The sequence below is a fragment of the Conger conger genome, chromosome 3 (assembly GCF_963514075.1).
Source record: "Conger conger chromosome 3, fConCon1.1, whole genome shotgun sequence".
Lineage (NCBI taxonomy): Eukaryota > Metazoa > Chordata > Actinopteri > Anguilliformes > Congridae > Conger > Conger conger.
In genome coordinates this window covers 18,410,065-18,432,191 of record NC_083762.1, presented here as the reverse complement: position 1 = coordinate 18,432,191, position 22,127 = coordinate 18,410,065, and the positions used below count along the sequence as shown (strand labels likewise).

The following is a 22,127-nucleotide window of genomic DNA, read 5'->3' as shown; positions in this document are numbered from 1 at the left end:
CACATAATTATTAAATTATATCTATGTATAAATTACCAATTTATCGGAGCCACAATTGTTGAAATTTGGCACCAGCTACCAGTTTAGATTGGGAGCTGTTCCTGATTGGTCTACATTGCAGTAGCCAAAGAATGTTCGACCATTAAACTGTACTAAATTAAAATTCAGAGGGGCATGCTGATGCATCTAGGCCTGCAGGTTTCATCATAGAATGGGCCTGAACCTGGGGAGGGATGGGGATTAAGTCTGCAAACTCAGGGCAGAGGGAAGGGGTTGAACTCCCACACAGTTAGTGGTTGCCTAATTTTCTTTGTTGTTCTTGTAAATTCCAATCTAGCAACCTCAGTGAAAACACTCCTTTAAAGATCTGGAAGTAATGCAAAGTTGGCTTTCAGGTGAAAACTGAGCAATACCCTTTTGATAAGTACAGCTATGCCAGCTTGACCAACTTGCTCAACGAGTGACTTCAGCTACCTACTGGTAAAGAGTGTCACTTGAAAATTTGTCTTACACTAGTATACAAAAAATGGGCAAAAAGCCTTTTACAATTACTATCCAAGTCAACAGAAGAGAACCTGACCTATAAATGGTATAACGTTAAACATGACACATTTATTAAAATTTTAAAGCAAGACTACTTTTTATTTAAAATTTTTCCAGTTTCAAAATACTAAAGGAAAAAGGCCCTGTGCAAAAGTGTGGGAGCCCTGTCAGTTAGTACGTGCTTGTTGAAGCCTCATGTACACAGTTGATCAAAAGTGGAGCTCCTGGGAGCTCCTTTTTTCTGCTAAGTAACATGCATACAATTGCCTCTCAAATAATTAAAATCTCGTTACCTCTCAGTAACCTGGGAAGGATTGATTGTGACCAGGCTGGACTTGACACCAACATCAGAGCTGTAGTTCATTGGAGGGAAGTTAAGTCTGAAAAGAAAATGCAAAGTCATTGCCTATTTAGTATGAGAGAATATTGAAGTTGGTGCATTCATTAAAGCTTCTGGGAATATTGCCATTATTTGTTCTCAACAGTACATACTGTGAAAGTACATATAGTACTTGCACATATAGTACATATAGTGGAGGCGGTTGAATTTCCAATTATTGTGCCATATAAGTATACATTTTACATTTACATTTTAGTCATTTGGCAGACGCTTTTAATCCAAAGCGACTTACAAGTGCATAGGTTCTACCACAAGTCAAAGCATCACATCCAGAACTAGGAAAATACACCTGGACTGTTGTTCTAAACATATAGTCGTCATCATAAGTGCAATTTTTTTTTTTTTTTTTTTTTTGGGGGGGGGGGGGGGGGGGTTAGACAGGGATAGGGGTATCAGAAGGGGGGGTGGGGTAAATCAGGAGGGGGGACTAAGGTAGAGTTTGAAGAGGTGTGTTTTGAGTCTGCGTCGAAATAGGGGGAGGGATTCTGCTGTCCTGACAGCGGTAGGCAAGTCATTCCACCACTGAGGAACCAGAACGGAAAACAGGCGTGAACGTGCAGCTCGACCGCCAGGTGCCCGTAGAGAGGGAATCGTAAGGCGACCAGAGCTGGCAGACCGGAGTGGTCTAGCTGGGGAGTAGGGAGTGATCAGGGATTGTATGTAATGTGGGGCAGTCCCCTTAGCAGCCTGAAATGCCAACACTAGGGCCTTGAATCGGATGCGTGTGGCAAAACAGAAGCACATTTCCTGCATAGTGGCAGGCTGCAGGAGTCTGACCAATCAATCTTTATTTGCATGGCTCATTTCCAAAAACTGAATGTGTTTTACATTTGGAAAAATCAATAAAAGTCAATAATAAATAAAATCAATAATCTAAATAAATAAAAACAATAAAATAATCAGAAAAACAATAAAATACAAATAAAATATTATAAAATAAAATAACGTCTATAAATATGGATATTCATATGGATTGTGTGGATTTCTTTGGGGACGATCCGTTTTGATACTTTCACAGAGTTTTTATATCACCTACAACTTTATAATACACATAGCCAGGGAATATGGGTTCTTTACAGCAAATTTGTTGCCAATGCCATGCAATCGCATAGTCCACAGACGCTGAGTAGATTTCTACTCAGTTTTGAATGGATCTAGGTCTGGTGTTGATCGCCTTATGCCCTCATGTCTGTGCTGGTCCCTTGCCTCTTGTTCCTTAGTTATGTTGCTATAGTGCTATTCTGCTGGAATTTTCCTTATTGCACACAGGCACGCCTGTTCCCCCTCTTCTGCTGTCCTGTTTCTCTTCTCCAATTCTAACACTTTTACTGTCCACTAATCATTGTTTTGTTTCTGCTTTCCTCTCCCTCCCTGGAGCTGTAGCTCAAGCACCACAACCTGACTCTGGTTTCAGCTAACCTGCTACTTCTGCCCTCCCTGTGCCAAGTACCGGTCCTTCCCCGATAATCATCTATATTTGTGACCTGCATAATTAGTATTTGTAAAACCAATGATTGAATTTATTAATTTAATTTATTTATATATTATAGATAATACTGCTGTTAAACTCACTGTTTGCCCAGTGCTGGCCAGAAGCAGATTGGCTCAACTTCTGAGTCGGGTTCTGCTTCAGGTTTCTTCCTGTTTGTCAGGGATTTTTTCCTCGCTACTACCGCCCAAGGCTTGCTCTGAGGGGGCCTCAGGCCCAGGTTCTTAGTAAAGCTGCTTTGTGAAGATTTGTGTTGTAAAAGGCATTATACAAATTAAATTGAATTGAATTTCTTCAGAGGGGCTACAATGGTACAATGAATTGTAACCGCCTTCAGACCCTCCCCCCTCAAAAAAAAAAGGAAAACTGGTTAGTGGCAGTGTTGCAATTGCAATGTACTTGACAACCGCGATGGGGAATCCAGTTTTTCCACAATTGACATACTGAAATGTCAGTTAGTACGTGCTTGTAAATGCCTCCTATAGCCAGCTAAGAGTCTTTCAGTTCTCACTTTCAATGTCTCGTCCGAGTGTTTGGATCACCCCTAATTTATAAGCTTTGTAGGTGACCTGAGATTAAAAAAAACTATAGGCCTATTTTTGGCAGAAAAATACATTCAGTTATAAGGGCAGGTTGATTTTCAACATAGCAGATGAGTCAAGGTTACATGGTTTGTCACGTGCATTAAGAACTTAAAATAACTTAATATTACTTCATTTTCAAAAAATAATGCTTTTTATTAAGTAATCCAATTTATCTTTTTTTAAACCATAGGTTTAAATAATTAGCACTCCTAACACAATTATTGTACATAAAATCAAAGAGAAATTGTAAATAAAATCTTACTTGGGTACAAAAAAATACATAAACTGCATACCATGTGGCACTGCCATCGCAATAACACAAACATTTAGAACATATGGAATGATTGCAAACGTGCCAGGAACAGGACGAAAGTGCATGTTGTCACTATAGATGGTGAGGGAGGCCATGAATAACACAAGGATCACAGGTTAAGAATTGTGGAGATTGGTTGCACCTCAAAAAAAAGGACCAGAAAATGGCACCTCCACACCAAGAACCTCTTGGGAAGTATGACAACCCTTACTGAACACAATAAACAAAACCAAGCATCTGGAGTTTGTGAAAAACCATTGGAATTATGACTGGAAGAGTATGCTATGGTGAAGTGGGTCAACATGGAGGTAAGTCAATGATGTTTTGGAGATATTTTGCTGCCAGTGGTCCACGGGCACTATTTAAGATCAATGCATCATGAATTCAGTAGTACCAGGACATTGGTTGGTTGGCTGAGAATTTGTCATAGGAAGATTGACAATGATTCCAAACACTCATCAAAATCCACACAGAAATGGTTAAGTGAAAATAACATCCATGTTGTGCAATGGCTATCTCAGTCTCGAGATGTAACTCCCATCAAAAACCTGCGTTCTGAACTGAAGCCCAAATCCTGCATGGACAAATGGTCAAAAATCTCTCTGAAATGTGTTCTTATCACAAATTATATGAAGAGACTCAAGACAGTCTTTGCCAGGGGTGCAAATAATTGTGAAACCTATTTTTTGGGGTTGATCCATTGAAGATGGGTTGATTCATTGAATCATTAATAAAGCACACTACTTTGGTTTATGTCAATACCTACAGTATTTTTTTCACATATTTATCAAGGGTGCCAATAATTCTTGAGCCCACTGTATATTAAATTTGGGCCGTATGCGGCCTGGGCCACATGTTGAGTGCCGCAGGTTTAAAAGGTAAGTATCCACACATCAAACTGCTTAACTGCTTATCCACATGTACACAATTGATTTTGAAAATGAATGCCAATATAAACAATCATTTTCCCATTAAACAGAGTACTTCATCATCATCATCTGCAGATGGTAAAATCTTTTTCTTTTTACATTTGTGTGAATTATCTGTACAGAAGTATGAGGTAAATCCACTATGAGACATTTCATACCTGATGACAAAATCAGCTGTGTTAATCTTCTCCCCACAGGTGCTATTCTTGAGAATCCCTCCGTTCCCCACCACTGCACAGCGCCCAAACTGACGTGAGGTCCCCCAGGGAGCAGTCTAATGACGAAAGAGACAAGCCAAAGGGAGTAGTTAGAAGCACTGATAGGTTTTGCAATGGCTTTCTAATGCAGCTGAGGTCACGGTCACAATAACTACAGCATTATGTGTCAGACTTCAGAAAAATGGACCCAGTAGCGAACTTGCAGAATTTCCAATAAAAGTCTTTATTGGTAAAATAGATGCATGCCCTTTACAGACACAGTAAAGGAAATCCAAAATGTAGTGGCAGTCAAAGGCAAAAGTTTGATAACAAGTAGGCAGTCCAAACAGGCATTCATTCATTCCTTCATTATCCAAACCTGCTGAACAGGGTCGCAGGGGGGCTGGAGCCTATCCCAGCATACATTGGGCGAAAGGCAGGAATACACCCTGGACAGGTTGCCAGTCCATCGCAGGGCACACAACATGCAAACTCCACACAGAGAGGCTGTGGCCGACAGGGATTTGAACCCAGGACCTCCTTGCTGTGAGGCGGCAGTGCTACCCACTGCATATCATCATACACCATTCATTTGTGTCATGATCACTATTTTCTGTATCTGTTTTCTGTCCCCAGCGTTTCACCTATTAATTCCCTTTGTGACCACCATTAATTTCATTCATATGTTTCACCTGTCTCGCAATTCCTGATTATCGTGCACACCTGATTCTTGTCTCCCTCGTTATATGTTCTAATTAAACCTGTCTGTTCTTTGTTGGATTGTAATGTGCTCCTGCTATTCTCTCCAGCCTTTTGAATTCTCCTTCTGTTCGTGTTTGACCTGCTGTGTTTGGACTTGGTTTGGATTCTCGATTTGTGTCTTTGGATTTAGTTTCTGTCTGCCTAGTTTTAGATCAACTCAGTTGCTATTTTCCCATCCAGTGCCCATGTTGTTTACAGTGCCGTGAAAAAGTGTTTGCCCCCAACCTGATTTCCTCTATTATTGCATAGTTGTCATACTGAATGGTTTCAGATCATTAGACAATATCCACCCTGTGAAAAGGTAATTGCCCTCTTTCATGTAATCACCACGGTAAAACTGCAGCCACCAAACACCTCCTATAATTTGATAACAATCAGTCACATCTCTGTTGAAGAATTCTAACCCACTCTTGTGTTAAGTTAAATGGAAGACAGAACTTTGACTAGACCACTCTCGTCAAAAATGCATTTTTTTTTAAAACAAACTATGCATTGTGTGGAATTGACCAGCCCAACCAAATTGTTTTACCACAGTACCCTGCCCGCATTTTCAGTGGTAGGAGGCATTCATTTGTCTCCACTTGGTATCGCAACCGAGACTGGCTTGAATACAGTGTCAAGGTCGATGCCGTATTTTGTTATTCCTGTCTGCATTTTACTAACTCCACCCGGACACTGGACATATTTGTGACTGTTGGCTTCCGTAACTGGAAAAATGCTCTGGAGAGAGATCGGGGATTTCATAAAAATTAATCTTCAAAGGAGCATCTCTCTTGCTATACATTGGGGAAGGAGCGAGAGAGGAGTGTCAATACTGGAACAGAGATTACTTGTTAACGCAGACCAAATATGAAAGAACAGGTATTATGTTTCCTCTCTTATAGATGTTCCTGGATTTCTGGTGGAAAACCAGTTGCCTTTTACGAGGGAAGATAGAGGCCTTTGACAGCATGTCGGAGGGGGGGAGTGGGATTTTTCTTTCTCTACTGGACTACACGATTAAAAAGGACCCTGAATTGGCTGCCGTGCTGAAGCCGATTCCTCGGAACCCCACTTACACCTGTCACGACAAACAAAATGAACTCATAAGTACACTCAGCAGTGTGGTGACTGAGGCTATAGTGGAGGAAGTAGGCAACTCCTATTACACATTAAAAGCAGATGGAACCCGTGACACCACTGGTTTTGAACAATATATCAATTGTCATTTGATTTGTAAATGAGGCATATGAGGTCACAGAACGCTTGTTAACCATACCGAAAGCTGACAAAGGTGATGCACGGACATTAACAGACACCATTCTGGCATAGCTAAATGAAGTTGGACCAGACACATCAAAGATTCTAAGCCAGGTATTTGATGGGGCTTCTCTGATGTCTGGGAAGCACAGGAGTAACCATAAGCTACTGTAAGAGACACTAGGTTGTGAGATACCATACATACACTGCCCACAGTTGCTGTGCACTATAAGGGTGGGCATCTCAAACACCTTCTGGAACAGAGATGGACAGGACATCTTGCCACCGTGTCTGTAATTCTAAAATCCTTCAACGGCATAACATCTCTTTTGACTGAGATTGTGGGCCCGTGGAGCTGACTTGTGGATGACCGAGCAGAGTTTCTCATTCATTGCTAAGTTAGTGCACACAATTTCCCTGCTGTACACGTCTCGTAAGATAATTGTTTTCTCATGCACTTGGGAAACTTTTGCACGTCTGTTTCTCAACATTTATCAGTAGGCTAGCAGCTAGTTAGAGTAGGCATATTACATTTTTCTAATCAGTGCATTTCTCTCACATTGTAAAGAGAGATGGAAGAAAGAAATCAGCCCAAAATATCAGGCTGCCTCCGGCCACGAACAAGCGGAACAAGCATCCACAAAGACCCATTCAAATAACTGCACCTGTATGTATACTGTACGTGTATTTATTTTTAAATATTTTATAAAAAATACGATTACAACATGAATTGCTGCTATTTTATATTTAATAAATAAATTACTTGTGCAAGTAAAAATGTGTGTGCCTCCTTCAGACAAACAAAAATGCGTTTTTTGTTTGCCCACCCAGACCAGCCTGAGGAATTTCCTGTGGGAACCATTACACTTTGGTTGCAACTGGCCCAATGGGATGATGTTCTCGCTTTGGTACCTTGGGTGAGCAGTGAAGCTTCATTTCCATCCATCCATCCATCCATTATCTGAACCCGCTTATCCTGATCAGGGTCGCAGGGGGGCTGGAGCCTATCCCAGCATACATTGGGCGAAAGGCAGGAATACACCCTGGACAGGTCGCCAGTCTATCTCAGGGCACACACACCATTCACTCACACACTCATACCTACGGGCAATTTAGACTCTCCAATCAGCCTAACGTGCATGTCTTTGGACTGTGGGAGGAAACCGGAGTACCCGGAGGAAACCCACGCAGACACGGGGAGAACATGCAAACTCCGCACAGAGAGGCCCCGGCCGACGGGGATTCGAACCCAGGACCTCCTTGCTGTGAGGCGGCAGTGCTACCCACTGCACCATCCGTGCCGCCCGCTTCATTTCCAGCCCTGTGCAATTTATCTATTACTTATTACTTGAAGAGAGAGAGGAGAATGTAAGCTTTCTAAGGATACCAAAGTTATCTCTCTACTCTCTATTGTTTTCCCCCCCCCCCTAATTTGGTTTAGGAAAGATTACTACAACCCTGCTCCCCAGCAGCCGGAAAGAGATGGAAGCGCCTTCCTCAAGCCATATCGTTTCGAGCCCCAGACCGGGATTCTGGGGCAATCAGGGGCGGTGTATGCAGCGGACCTCCCCTCCAAGTCCCCCCCCCCCCCCCACCCACCCTTGGAGCGGCAGCTGCTCCCTCATGCGCCAGCCATACTCTGATTTGGCAGAACTGGTCCTCGGAGTGCAACTGCATCAAACTAAAGTCCAGTGCCAATGCCACCACAGTGTAATTCATAATTATTTTATTTATTTAATGAAATAAGTTATCAAATACCCATCAGAGAAAGGTGTTTTATTGGGTTAAGATCTGGTGACTGGGGAGACCATTTCAGTACAATGAACTGATTGTCATGTTCATGGAACCAGCTTGAGATGATGTATGCTTTGTCACATGGTGTGTTATCCTGCTGGAAGTAGCGATCAGAAGTTTGGTAGACTGGTCTGCAACAATACACAGGTAAGCTGCATGTGGCATTTAAACAATGTTCATTATGTATTAAGGGGCCTAATGTTCGGCAAGAAAACATTCCCCTCACTATTTCACCACCATTACCAGCCTGAACCATTGACACAAGGCAGGATGGATCCACGGATTCATGTTGCTTACACCACTGTCCAGTTTTGATGAGCCTGTGCCCACTGTAGATTCAGTTTCCTATTCATAGTGGACAGAGTGGAACCCAGTGTGGTCTTCTGCTGCTGTAACCCATCCACTTCAAGGCTTGACATGTTGTGTGTTCAGAGATGCTATTCTGCATTCCAGATATGTGGTGATTTCAGTCACCTCACAAAACGTTTTTTGCCCACTGTTTTTGCCCACAGAACCTTCGGTCACTGGTTGTTTTTTGTTTTTCACACCATACTCTGCAAATTAGAGACTGTTGTGTGTGAAAATCCCAGGAAATTTGCAGTTTTTGAGATACTCTAACCACCCTGTCTGGCACCATCATTCCGCAGTCACTTGGATCACAATTATTCCCCATTCGGATGTTTGGTCTGAACAACTGAAGTCCGACAAAACCAAGAACAAAACCTTTGCCCATATATGGATTTCCAGATTAAAGCACAATTTATCAAAGGAAAAAATGTAAGGGATTTTCACATAACCATCTGGGTCACAGTCTGTGATTTAAGATAGCTTTTAATACTTAACGTTTTATCCAGACTCATTTCTATTAAGTGGCACTGGATCCACTGAATTCCGATGCCACTTTCCAAACAAAATTGCTTTTTGCTAGGAAAATAATAAACACCACCATATTGTTTCTGTGAGAAGGGTTTCCAAACTAGTCAAAGCAAGCATAGACATTTAAAGCAACCACTTGAATAATTAAGGAACTAATGAGAACACTAACAATAAAGATATTTACAGTGATACACACAATGTCGGTCACTGAGGAAAAGAAAGGTTCAGTTAATGTTCACATCAACCATCAGAATAAGGAAAAAAATTGATCAAAGTGACTTTGACCATGGAATGATTGTTGTTGCCAGACAGAGTGGTTTCACACACAACAGTCTCTATAGTTTGCAGACAATGCTGCGGGAAAAAGCAGCAGAAACGGGCAGAAACGCCTTAACGAGAGCGGTCCAAGGAGAATGGCCAGACTGGTCAAAACTGACAGTACAGACAGACAAAGCTGAATGTGACAGTAACGCAAATAACCATACATTACAACAGTGGTATGCAGAAGAGCATCTCTGAACACACAACGCGTCTAACCTCTAAGTGGATAGGCTACAGCAGCAGAAGACTTAAGTCGAAAAAAAGTGCTCACTGGGTGTATATTTCATAGAAAAAACTTCAAGGTCTCACCTCAGGCAGCATGTCGTACAGGATTTTGTCCACCAACTTGGTAGCTTTCCTTTCCACCTCATAGGTTAAACGTTGTCCCAACTTTGTGTTCTCCCGTGTTATGAACAGCATACTAGAATTACAGTGAGTGTGCAGATCCGTCCTAAAAGAGATACAGAGTTCAGATGCCACATCTCAGCTTGCCTACAAGACGAGCTTGGATGGAAAACCACCACCTAAAGCTTTACTTTGATGCTGCAGTTCTCCCACCTGTTTGTTCCTTCATTCATCCACGCTTTCATTACAGCGCTCACAGTGTCACCCAGGCTCAGCCATGTCACTCCCCTTCTCATCTCCATGCTTATCTACCAGTTATCTACCAGCCCCAATCAAATTTTAAATATAAATATATATATATATATATATATATATAAATATACCGTATATGTTCAAAAGATCCTATGCTACCTACATTCAGTTGAGGCCAAAAGTTTACACACACCTAGAGTGCCAAGTTTTAACTTTCTGGCTGATGTCTTGAGGTGTTGAATTTCTAGATAATTATAGGTTTCTAGGATAATGCTTCCTCACTCTTTTCTGAAGTGCACCAGCATTGGGTATTCAGTATTGCAACACATATTGGGGGTAGAATACGATGCTGTCACCCCCATGCTTCACAGTTGGGATGGTGTTCTTCAGATTAAAAGCCTTACCATTCTTCCTCCATATATAGTGCTAATGATTATGGCCAAACAGTAACATGTTTAATCTGACCAGAGAACACTCCCTAAGCACCTGCAAATTTCAGTCTGGCTTTTTTAGACTGGTCTTGGTGTAGAGGCTTCTTCCTTGCGTGACCGCCTTCCAGGCCATGGCGATGAAGGACTAGTAGATGTAGTTACTTTGGTACCTGATGCCTCCACTCCTTCACCAGTTCCTTTGTTGTCTTGGGGTTCAGTTGAACCTTTTGGACCAAAGTCTGTTCATTATTCGAGGTACCTTCAATTGTTTGAAAATCGCTACTGAGGAGAAATCAGACTTGTGGAGGTCCACAATCTTTTTTCTGAGGTCTTGGTTGAGTTGCTTGGATTTCCCCATGGTATCAAGGGCAACAAAGCACTCTAAAGATAGGCCCTTAAATACACCTACAGGTACACTCACAATAAGCAATTATGACAATCTGCCAAACAGAACCTTCTAAAAGTCAATTTCTGGAATCATCCAGACTGTTTAAAGGACCATCAACTTGGTGTACAGTCCCTTCAAAAGGTATGGGAACAGCAAGGCCTTTGTTTATGCAATACACTGAATACATTTGGGATTGAGATAAAAAGATGACCATGGTAAATGGTTGGCATTTATATAGCGCCTTTATCCAAAGCGCTGTACAATTGATGCTTCTCATTCACCCATTCATACACACACTCAAGACGATTGGCTGCCATGCAAGGCGCCGACCAGCTCGACCGACCTTTTGTGGCCCATCTCTGTACTTCTTTGCAAACTGTAATCTCGTATTCTGATTCTTACTACCAATGAGTGGTTTGCATCTTGTGGGATAGCCTCTATATTGCTGATCTCCAAGTCTTCTTTGAACAGTTGATTGAGATACCTTCACTCCTGCTCTGTGGAGACTGTTTGTAAAGTCACTGACACTGATATTTTGGGGCTTTTGTTCACAGCTCTCACAATGTTTCTGTCTTCAACCGCTCTTGTTTTCCTTGACCTGTCCGTAGTCTGTTGCTCAGTACACCAGCTTTCTTTTCCAAGTTGTTGTACAAGCTATCCCCAATCGATTTCCCCTCTTTTCTAAGCTTCAAAATGGCTTGCTTTTCTCCCAAAGACAGCTCTTTGGTCTTCATGTTGGTTTATCTTTTCTAACACAAATGCAGTCTTCACAGGCAACACCCAGGGCTTAAACCAAAAGTAGACATTCTGACCAATGTATTGTTTAACCAAACAATCTAACAGGACATCTGGGCAACAAGAAACACCTGCCAGTCACATATTCCAATACTTTTTCTCACCCAAAAAGTGGGTGGTCTGATACAAAAGGTGATGTGTTCTAAGTTGTTCAACAAATCTCGATTGAAAATACCAAGAAATAAAAGCTGAAATTCATATCAGTCATCATGTACATCTTTTGACTTGAAACTCAATTGTCTTCAGTGTACAGCAAAAACAAATTGACCTTGCTGTTTGAATACTTTTGGAGTGGACTGTAAGTCACCGTTTGACCCACTGGAAATCTGATATATTAAATAAAAGCTGAAATAAATCAGTCTCTTAGCTATTATTTGGAAATGACCTCTTATGGAAATGAAGTAGATCCCAACTTAACACAGGATATGTACAGTACTGTGCAAACGTTTTAGGCACATGTGAAAAAATGCTGTAAAATTAGAATGCTTTCAAAAATAGAAATGTTAATAGTTTATTTTTCTCAATTAACAAAATGCATGAACAGAAGAAGTGAATGAACAGAAGAAAAATCTAAATCAAATCAATATTTGGTGTGACCACCCTTTGCCTTCAAATCAGCATTAATTCTTCTAGGTATACATGCACACAGTTCTTGAAGGAATTCGGCAGGTAGGTTGTTCCAAACGTCTTGATTTAGGCAGCCTCGAATGCTTCGGTCTCTTCATGTAATCCCAGACAGACTTGATGATGTCGAGATCAGGGCTCTGTGGGGGCTATATCATCACTTCCGGGACTTCTTGTTCTTCTTTACGCTGAAGATAGTTCTAATGACATTGGCTGTATGTTTGGGGTGGTTGTCCTGCTGCAGAATACATTTGGGGCCAATCAGATGCCTCCCTGATGGTATTGCATGATGGATAAGTATCTGCCTGTACTTCTCAGCATTGAGGAGACCATTCATTCTGACCAAATCCCCAACTCCATTTGCAGAAATGCAGCCCCAAACTTGCAAGGAACCTCCACTATGCTTCACTGTTGCCTGCAGACTCTCCTTCTTGTACCGCTCTTCAGCCCTTCGGCAAAAAAACTGCCTTCTGCTACAGCCAAATATTTCTAATACTCATCAGTCCAGAGAACCTGCTGCCATTTTTCTGCACCCCAGTTCCTGTGTTTTCGTGCATAGTTGAGTCGCTTAGCCTTGTTTCCACGTCAGACGTATGGTTTTTTGGCCGCAATTTTTCCATGAAGACTACTTCATGTACCTTGTTCCTCCTGGTTTCTGCCAATTCTGAGCAGATGGCACTGCTGGACATCTTCCGATTGCAAAGGGAAGTAAGCATGATGTGTATTTCATCTGCTGCACTAAGTATATATAATATATATATATAAATACGTATATATATATATATATATATATATATATATATATATATATATATATATATATATGCATATATATATGCATCTACGCTCCTCAACGTAGCCCGTTTATTTGTGCTTCTTCAACAGAGCTTGGGCAGCACATCTGGAAACCCCTGTCTGCCTTGAAATTTCTGCCTGGGAGAGACCTTGCTGATGCAGTATAACTACCTTGTGTCTTGTTGCTGTGCTCAGTCTTGCCATGGTGTATGACTTCTGACATTAAACGGTCTTCAGCAACCTCACCTTGGAAGCAGAGTTTGGCTGTTCCTCACCCAGTTTTAACCGTCCTACACAGCAGTTTCTGTTTCAGTTAATGATTGTGTTTCAATCTACACATTAAATTGACGGTCATTAGCTCCTATTTGGTATAATTGGTTAATCACACACCTGACTATATGCCTACAAAACTGAACTGATGCTGATTTGAAGGCAAAGGGTGGTCACACCAAATATTGATTAGATCTAGATTTTTCTTATGTTCACTCACTTTGCATTTTCTTAATTGATAAAAATAAACTATTAACATTTCTATTTTTGAAAGTATTCTTACTTATAATTAATTCTTTTTTTTATGCCTTTTTCAGCTTTATTGGACAGTATATAGTATAGAGAGAGCGAGAGAGAGGGGAAGACATGCGACAAATGTCGGACGGTCGGATTCGAACCGCCGACGTCGCGGCTCGCAATGAGCATGCGGTCAGTGCTCTACAGGCTGCGCCACCGAGACACCCACTTAGAATTAATTCTTAGCATTTTTTCACACCTGCCTAAAATTGTTGCACAGTACTGTGTGGTAACATGAAATGTGTGGAGTTGTGAAAAATGTAATTTTCCAGGGTGTATATAAACTTTTGGCCTCAACTGTACCTACCAGACCTCTCTGGTCTGCTACCTGTCAGCACCTGGCACCATGCCCACATGTACAGTACCTGCACTTAACAGGTCATAACTCCTGTCTGTTTTGGACCTTGCTTCTCATTTCAACAAAGTAAATGAGAACTGGGGTCAAAGACGGTGTCCCAAACAAACTTTGCAGCACACCAGGAAGCACTACAAACTAAAAAAAAAGAAAACCAACAACACCATTTGACTTATGTAGCATGCCAAAATAAAAGACTGTGAATGCATTCCTATGTTTCTAATAAATGTAATATAATGCATTGGATTACTGAAGTTAAATTATGAAAATGAGTGCCTAAGAAATACAGTATAAATATAATGCTTAAATTAATGTGTCAGTGAGCTGGTAATGAGCATGCATGTGAATTTGTGCAGTGTGTCCCTCCGTATAACAAAATAGGAGTGTAATACAGTCTCTTACTTGTAAATAATTTGCTGGGTGAGGTTACTGGTCCAGGGGCAGCGCATCATTTCCTTCACCTCCAAGAAGAACTTGGTGAAATTTTGTATTCTGTGCACAAAATCAAATAATTAAGATTAGTCCAAAAAGCAGGATGGTTAAGGTCCTTGCAAATTGGAAATGTGTCTCACATGGTCTAAGTGTGTCCTAACCCTTTTTCTGGAGATCTACCATCTTGTAGGTTCATTTAAACCCAAATTTGGCAAACTTGATTCTAGTAACCAGCAGCAGTGGCCTCCAGCTGTAGAATGAGGTACGTTAGAGCTACTTTATTGCTGGGCGATACATCTCCAAAAACTGGGAAGGTCTATGATTACAAAGGTGGTCTAGCCAACAGTTGGAAGTTCCATAATCATCTTAAGAAGTCCACACAGTGGATCACAAACACAAGATACAACAAGAAAAAAACAGGTTATGCTAGCATTTCTAATGCAGACCCCTAGGACCGAAGACCCTAGGATCTTTTCCAATGGTTTGGGTTTTGCAAGGATTCCCAGATTTACAGTACTGCATGCACACACATGCCAACAAATAGCAGATGCTTGGTATAGGAGCCAAGGTAAGATGTGTTTTGAATTAGGTAAGCATATGAAAACGTTTTATTTAGCTCAGAGCTCATAATAGAATATTAGGGCTACCGTCACTTTAAGAAGAACGCGCCTTTCTGTAATCATGTTCAGGAGCGGCTAAGTTTGTCAGTGTAGAGTCGGCGGTGACTTGGGAGACTGAAGCTAAACAGTTTTCTTACCGTAGCTGTTAGTAACGTGGCATAAAGAGCCAGCCTAAGTTATAGTTTTGGAAATTCCTATTTGAATACTCCTGTATGAAGATTTGTCGCGGTGGAACGTGAATAAATATTAGTTTATCATCTTTTTACATCGGAGTCCCGTGGAGGTTTTTCCTTGCTAACAAGAACGTAACGTTACTGTGCGCGAGTAGTTAACTTTAGCCTTGGACCGTCGGCCCTCACAAAAGTAAGAAAACTTTACAGCAAGTGGAAAAAGGACTCACTTCTGAACAGCTGGACCTCTGGAGGGAAGAGAAGGAAGGTAGGCGCCATCTAGGCCTCTTCTATCCACTGGAAACATTGATGGTCATCATGATTAAAGAGAGTCAATGCTAGCTGACGTTATCCAGCTCTTGGACCTTGTGTTTGACATTGCCTTCACGTGATAGACCAGCACGGTCAATTTTGAGGAAGCCATCACTGGGCCTACAGTGAGCTTTTTGACGGGCAATATATTCCCAAAGTAAATATGAGCCAAACAGACAAAATCCCATCAGCTCAGCCTACTCAGCCTGAGCCTACAGTGCGTAGACAGGTTAAAATCACAGCAAAGGCCTTTGATGAAAAGGTGAAAAAATGCCATCAGCAAAAGGAAAGCTAAGCTAGGTCAGCTAACTGGTAAAATGAATCAGATGCATCAGTTAATGGATGATGGCGACGACAGTAACCTGCAAGTTATACAGACAACCATGATAGTTGAGTTCAACAAGCTATTTGGACAGTTTTGTGAGCTTAATACCTCAGTTAAGGCGTTACTAAATGAGATATCAGAAGAGGAGATGAATACAGATCAGGATGGATGGTTTACGCCCAAAGCTGACAGATTTTACAGCTTCACTGTAGAGGCTGAGACATGGATGAAAGAGGTTCATCTTCGCTTAGCTGAGTCTAAGAAGCACAATGATGAGGTCTCGCCGGACGATAGTGCATCTGCTATGACTGCCTTAAAAAGGAAAGGGTCTAAGCCACCATCCACAACACATTCCAAAACATCGTCATCTGCATCAGCAGCGCGTCTGAAAGCTGAATTAGAGAGAGCTGAGTTGCAAGCCCAAGCTTCCGCTTTAAAACAAAAACGACTACTTGATGAACAGGAGGCCAAGCTAAGGGCAGAGAGAGAAGAGCTACAGATACAGACCGCTTTAGCCGCCTCAGATGCCAAGTTAAAAGTATTAGACGAGTACGAGAGTCTCCGAGCTTCATCCAGAGTCACTAAGGGGGATGGAATGAGCTCTTACTTAGAGAAAGAGCAGGAGCACTTGGAATCACAAGCTCACAAACAGGCTATGTCTACTCCCTATGCTGCAGCTATGGTAAAAACAGAACCTGCTAGCAGTAACAACCACAGTGCACCTGCTAGTGCTAAGAAGACCGAACAAGAGTCTCTGCAACAAGAGTCCACACAAGCCATCATGGATTTCCTAGTGAAACAACAAAACCTCACTACTCTGCCCCCACAACAGATTCCTATATTCAAGGGAGACCCTATGGAGTATAGGCTATTCATCAGGGCCTTCGAACATGGAGTGGAGGACAAGACAGATAGTAGCAAAGACCGTCTGTACTTCATGGAGCAGTACACGGATGGACAGCCAAGAGAGCTGATAAGAAGTTGTCTTCACATGGAACCAGAGCGTGGCTATCGCGAGGCAAAGAAGCTCTTGAAAGTGCATTTCGGAAATGGATACAAGATCTCAATGGCGTATATCGACAAGACACTGAACTGGCCGACTATCAAGTCTGATGATGGAGAGGCGCTTCACTCCTTTGGCCTCTATCTTATTGGATGCCTCAACGCAATGGCGGACGTGGAGTACATGGAGGAGCTTGACTGCGTATCCAATATGCGTGCTATCGTAGCCAAGCTTCCGTACAGACAGAGGGAGCGGTGGAGAAGCAAAGCCTATGCTCTCCTAGAGAAAGAGCAGCGCAGCGCTAAGTTCAGCGATCTTGCCGAGTTTGTAAACCTCCAAGCCAAAGAAGCCCTGCACCCTGTCTTCGGCAACCTAACAGATGGAAACAGGAGCCAAGCTAAGGCTCACAAGGACGAGAAGTCAACCAGAAAGAGTGGCGCTCGGAGAAGCTTCACTACTGCTGCTACAGAAGTCAAGAACCCAGCAGAGATGAAAGCAAAGGCCAAGGGGGATACACTCTGTGCTTTCTCGAACCCTTGTCTCTTCTGCCAAAATGAACAGCACGCCATGGAGCACTGCAAAAAGATGAAGATTTCTCTTCACAAAGAGAAGATAGACTTTCTCAAAAGCAAGGGTCTGTGTTTCAGCTGTCTGAAACAGGGACATATGAGCAAGGCCTGCAATGAAAAGATGAGCTGCCAAGTCTGTGAGCTTACTCACCCGACAGTTCTGCATAGGAAGAACAAAGCTGCAGCTGATGAAACAAGGCACAAGAGCGTGCCAGCGGAAGAAGGAGAAACCAGTTCAGTGATCAGTGGATGCATCAATGCAGAGACAAGGACCTGCAGAGCTTCTGGGGCCGGCAACGTTGACAGCATCTTGGCGATCGTTCCGGTCCACGTCAAAGCCAAGAAGGGCAACAGGGTGGTGGCTACCTACGAATTCCTCGACCCAGGCAGGAATGTCACTTTCTGCACCGAGAAGTTAATAACAGAGCTCAACGTCACCGGCAGGAAAACCAGAATCCTGTTGAAGACCATGGGAGGCGAGCGGGTCGTGAGCAGTCAGATGGTATCTGGCTTGGAAGTCTCTAGCTTGGATAGTAGCAACTTCCTGGAGCTACCCAACATCTTCTCTCAGAAGGCAATACCAGCCCGTAAACAGAACATCCCGCTGCAAGAGGAAGTGGATAAGTGGCCCAATCTCAGTCAAGTGGAGATCCCGGAGATTCAGGCGGAGATAGGGCTTCTCATCGGGACTGACGTACCCAAGGCAATGGAACCATGGCAGGTTGTACCCAGCGTGGGAGAGGGGCCGTATGCGGTGAAAACACGACTGGGCTGGATCGTCAATGGCCCCCTTCGAGGAGATAGTGGCCATGAAGCTACCAGTGGACTCATACAGGTCACATCCAACCGCACATCAGTGGCCATGCTAGATGAGCTGTGGAGTCAACAGTTCAAGAACGACTTCCCAGAGTGTCAAGAAGACCGGCTGGAGATGTCGAGGGACGACATCCAGTTTCTGGAAATAGTCTCGGAGTCTGCGAAACTGACGGAGGGACACTACAGCATCGGCCTACCACCGAGGAACACAGTCTTCAAGATGCCGAACAACAGAAGAGTAGCTGAACAGCGAGCTCTCAACTTAAGGAAGAAGTTCATGAAGAATCCTCAGTTCCAAGCTGATTACTCTGCGTTCGTGGATGACTGGATCGCGAAGGGGGCTACGCAGTAAAGGTTCCCAGTGAGGAGCTTAGCCGCAGCGATGGAAAGGTGTGGTACTTGCCACACCATGGCGTGTACCATGCCAAGAAGATGAAGATCCGAGTGGTGTTTGATTGTGGAGCGTCGTTCCAAGGTACCACATTGAACAACCAGCTGCTACAGGGGCCGGATCTAACCAGTACTCTGCTCGGTGTCATCACTAGGTTCAGACAAGAGGAGGTGGCTGTCATGGCAGACGTGGAGGCCATGTTCCACCAGGTCAGGGTGGAGTTCAGGATGACGGTGCACATATTCGGTGCCACCTCATCTCCAAGTTGTGCCAGCTTCGCCCTACAGAAGTGTGCACAAGACAACAGAGAACAGTACAGCGCCGCTGAAGTCGACACAGTGCTACACAACTTCTACGTTGATGACTGCCTCAAGTCCGTTGGCTCAGAAGAGGAGGCTGTGTCCCTGTGTAACAACTTGAGGGCTATCCTTGATTCAGGAGGATTCCGGCTAACTAAGTGGGTGAGCAACAGCCGAGCCGTGCTATCTGTGATCCCTGCAGAGGAGAGGGCCGAGGAACTTAGGGAACTGGATCTGGACCTGGACATGCTCCCAGTCGAGCAAGCTTTGGGAGTCTGGTGGTGTACTGAGAGTGACAACTTCAAGTTCAAGATCGTCCTACAAGAAAGACCACCCACAAGAAGAGGCATCCTCTCTGTAGTTGGCTCAATCTACGATCCGCTGAGTATCCTAGCGCCGGTGGTCTTGACAGCGAAGAGGATCCTCCAAGAGCTCTGCAGACTCAAACTTGGATGGGATGATGACATTCCCAAGCAGCTCGCTCTACAATGGTCCAGCTGGATGGAGGACCTTCGTCTGTTGGAGGATTTCGGACTGTCTCGGTGTTTCAAGCCTAAGGGCTTCGGCGAGGCAACAAGCAACCAGCTGCATCACTTCGCAGATGCTAGCCAAGAAGGCTACGGAACGGTGAGCTACCTGCTACAGAAGAGCGACGACAACAAGCTTCATGTTGCCTTCGTCATGGCAAAGGCCAGAGTGGCGCCGCTCAAGCCCCTCACCATCCTGCGCATGGAACTAGTGGCGGCCACCATGGCAGCGCGCATGGACAGGACCCTGAGATCAGAACTGGAGCTCCGCCTAGAGGAATCAATGTTCTGGTCAGACAGCACCACTGTGCTCAAATACATCGGTAACCGAACCAGCAGGTTTCGCACCTTCGTAGCTAATCGAGTGGAGACCATCCTGAAGCTGTCAGAAGTACGACAGTGGCGGTACGTGAATACTGCAAAGAATCCTGCTGACTACGTGTCAAGAGGACTCAACGTGGAATCTTTCCTGCGCTATGAGACTTGGATACAGGGGCCGGACTTCCTCACCAAGCCCGAGGAGGAATGGCCACAGAACCCAGACCACCCTGGGGACCTAACCATGGAGGACCCAGAGGTAAGGAACGCCATGGTCAGCGCTACTGCAGCTGAAGAGCAGTTGGACACAGTTCAGCAGTTCCTGGAACACTTCTCTTCTTGGAACCGCCTCAAGAAGGCAGTCGGCTGGATGCGGAAACTGAGAAGCACTCTGCTGATTCTGTGTCGCAAGAGGAAAGAGATGAATGCTTCGCTCACACAGTCTGAGGTTCAGACACAGATGAAGATCTTCAAGGCAAGCCTTGCGAAGACCAGCCTCACTGTGGAGAACATAAAGGAAGCAGAGCTTGAGATTATTCGTTTCAGTCAGCGGCGGAAATACTCTGAAGAGATCTCTGCGCTTCAGAAAGGTGATGACATCAAGAGGAGCAGTCATATCTACAAGCTCAAACCTGTACTACAGGATGGAATCCTCAGAGTTGGAGGAAGACTCGGCAGATCGGCGATGCCTGAAGAAGCTAAGCACCCTGCCATCCTATCTAAAGATCTCCATGTGACAGAGCTTATTCTGAGAGATATTCACCAGAACGTGGGTCACAGCGGTCGTAACCATGTGCTGTCCAAGCTGCGACTCAAGTATTGGATCCCTGGTGCTCACGCAGCCATAAGAAGAGTCCTCTCCAAGTGTGTAACATGTCGACGCTCATATGGTGCTGCTGGACAACAACAGATGGCGGACTTACCCCAGGACAGGGTCCTCCCAGATGAACCCCCTTTCACCAACACTGGGGTAGACTACTTCGGTCCGTTCGAAGTCAAACGTGGAAGAAGCATCGTGAAGAGGTGGGGCGTTATCTTCACCTGTCTGGCTATCCGTGCTGTCCATTTAGAGGTCGCGTCATCGTTGGACACGGACTCGTTCATTGACGCTCTTCGTCGCTTCCTAGTGAGGAGAGGCCAGGTGAAAATCCTCCGTTCGGACAACGGGACTAACTTTGTTGGAGCGGAGCGTGAGCTAAGGAGAGCCATGGAACAATGGAATAGCTCCAAGATCGAGAACACTCTGTGTCAGAGGGGGATCCAGTGGATCTTCAATCCCCCAACCGGTTCTCATCATGGCGGAGTCTGGGAGCGGATGATCCGGTCGGTCAGGAAGATTCTCAGCACCACCTTAAAGCTCCAGACTCTGGATGAAGAAGGCCTACACACTGTCTTGTGTGAGGCAGAAGCCATCATCAACAATCGACCGATAACCAAGGCTTCCAGTGACCCTACGGACCTGGAAGCGCTTACCCCCAACCATCTCTTGCTCCTCCAGTCAAAGCCATCCCTGCCTCCAGGCCTCTTTGTGAAGGAAGATCTCTACTCTCGCAGGAGATGGAAACAAGTCCAGTATATGGCAGACATATTCTGGAAACGATGGACAAGAGAATATCTACCTCAGCTACAAGAGAGGCAGAAGTGGACGCGTGTGTCGCGCAACTTCGCTGAGGGGGACGTCGTCCTGATCGTCGATGACTCTGCGCCCCGCAACTCCTGGGTCCTGGGCAAGGTCATCGAGGCGGTCCCTGACAAGCACGGGCTCGTGCGCCAGGTCCGCGTCAAGACGAAGATGACCACGTTAGATAGACCCATCACCAAGGTCTGTCTTCTCCAAGAAGCTGCATGAGGCGGTGGTAAAGACTGTCCTCCTACGGTGTGCTATGTGCTTGTAACCTCTGGCACCAGGTACTGGTTATCCAGCAGCAGAGACACTTGTCAGTTACTATAGTGTTTTAGTTGTTGGCTCCTAGTTTTTTGGTTGTTAGTAATTGTCTCTTGGTTAGAAGTACAATTAGGGGCCGGTATATAGGAGCCAAGGTAAGATGTGTTTTGAATTAGGTAAGCATATGAAAACGTTTTATTTAGCTCAGAGCTCATAATAGAATATTAGGGCTACCGTCACTTTAAGAAGAACGCACCTTTCTGTAATCATGTTCAGGAGCGGCTAAGTTTGTCAGTGTAGATTCGGCGGTGACTTGGGAGACTGAAGCTAAACAGTTTTCTTACCGTAGCTGTTAGTAACGTGGCATAAAGAGCCAGCCTAAGTTATAGTTTTGGAAATTCCTATTTGAATACTCCTGTATGAAGATTTGTCGCGGTGGAACGTGAATAAATATTCGTTTA

General features: G+C 44.1%; 1 protein-coding gene across 1 annotated transcript; it reads right to left on the bottom strand.

Annotated features, from left to right (window-relative positions):
- Nucleotides 1-832: 832 nt before the first annotated feature.
- LOC133123421 (alpha-2,8-sialyltransferase 8E-like) lies at nt 833-10,833 on the bottom strand. The gene is made up of 4 exons (XM_061233885.1): nt 10,775-10,833; nt 9,757-9,898; nt 4,417-4,532; nt 833-923 (listed from the first exon to the last, which is right to left on the bottom strand). The coding sequence occupies exons 1-4, from the start codon at nt 10,831-10,833 to the stop codon at nt 833-835; spliced, it is 408 nt and encodes a 135-aa protein (XP_061089869.1).
- Between the last annotated feature and the right edge of the window lie 11,294 nt (nt 10,834-22,127).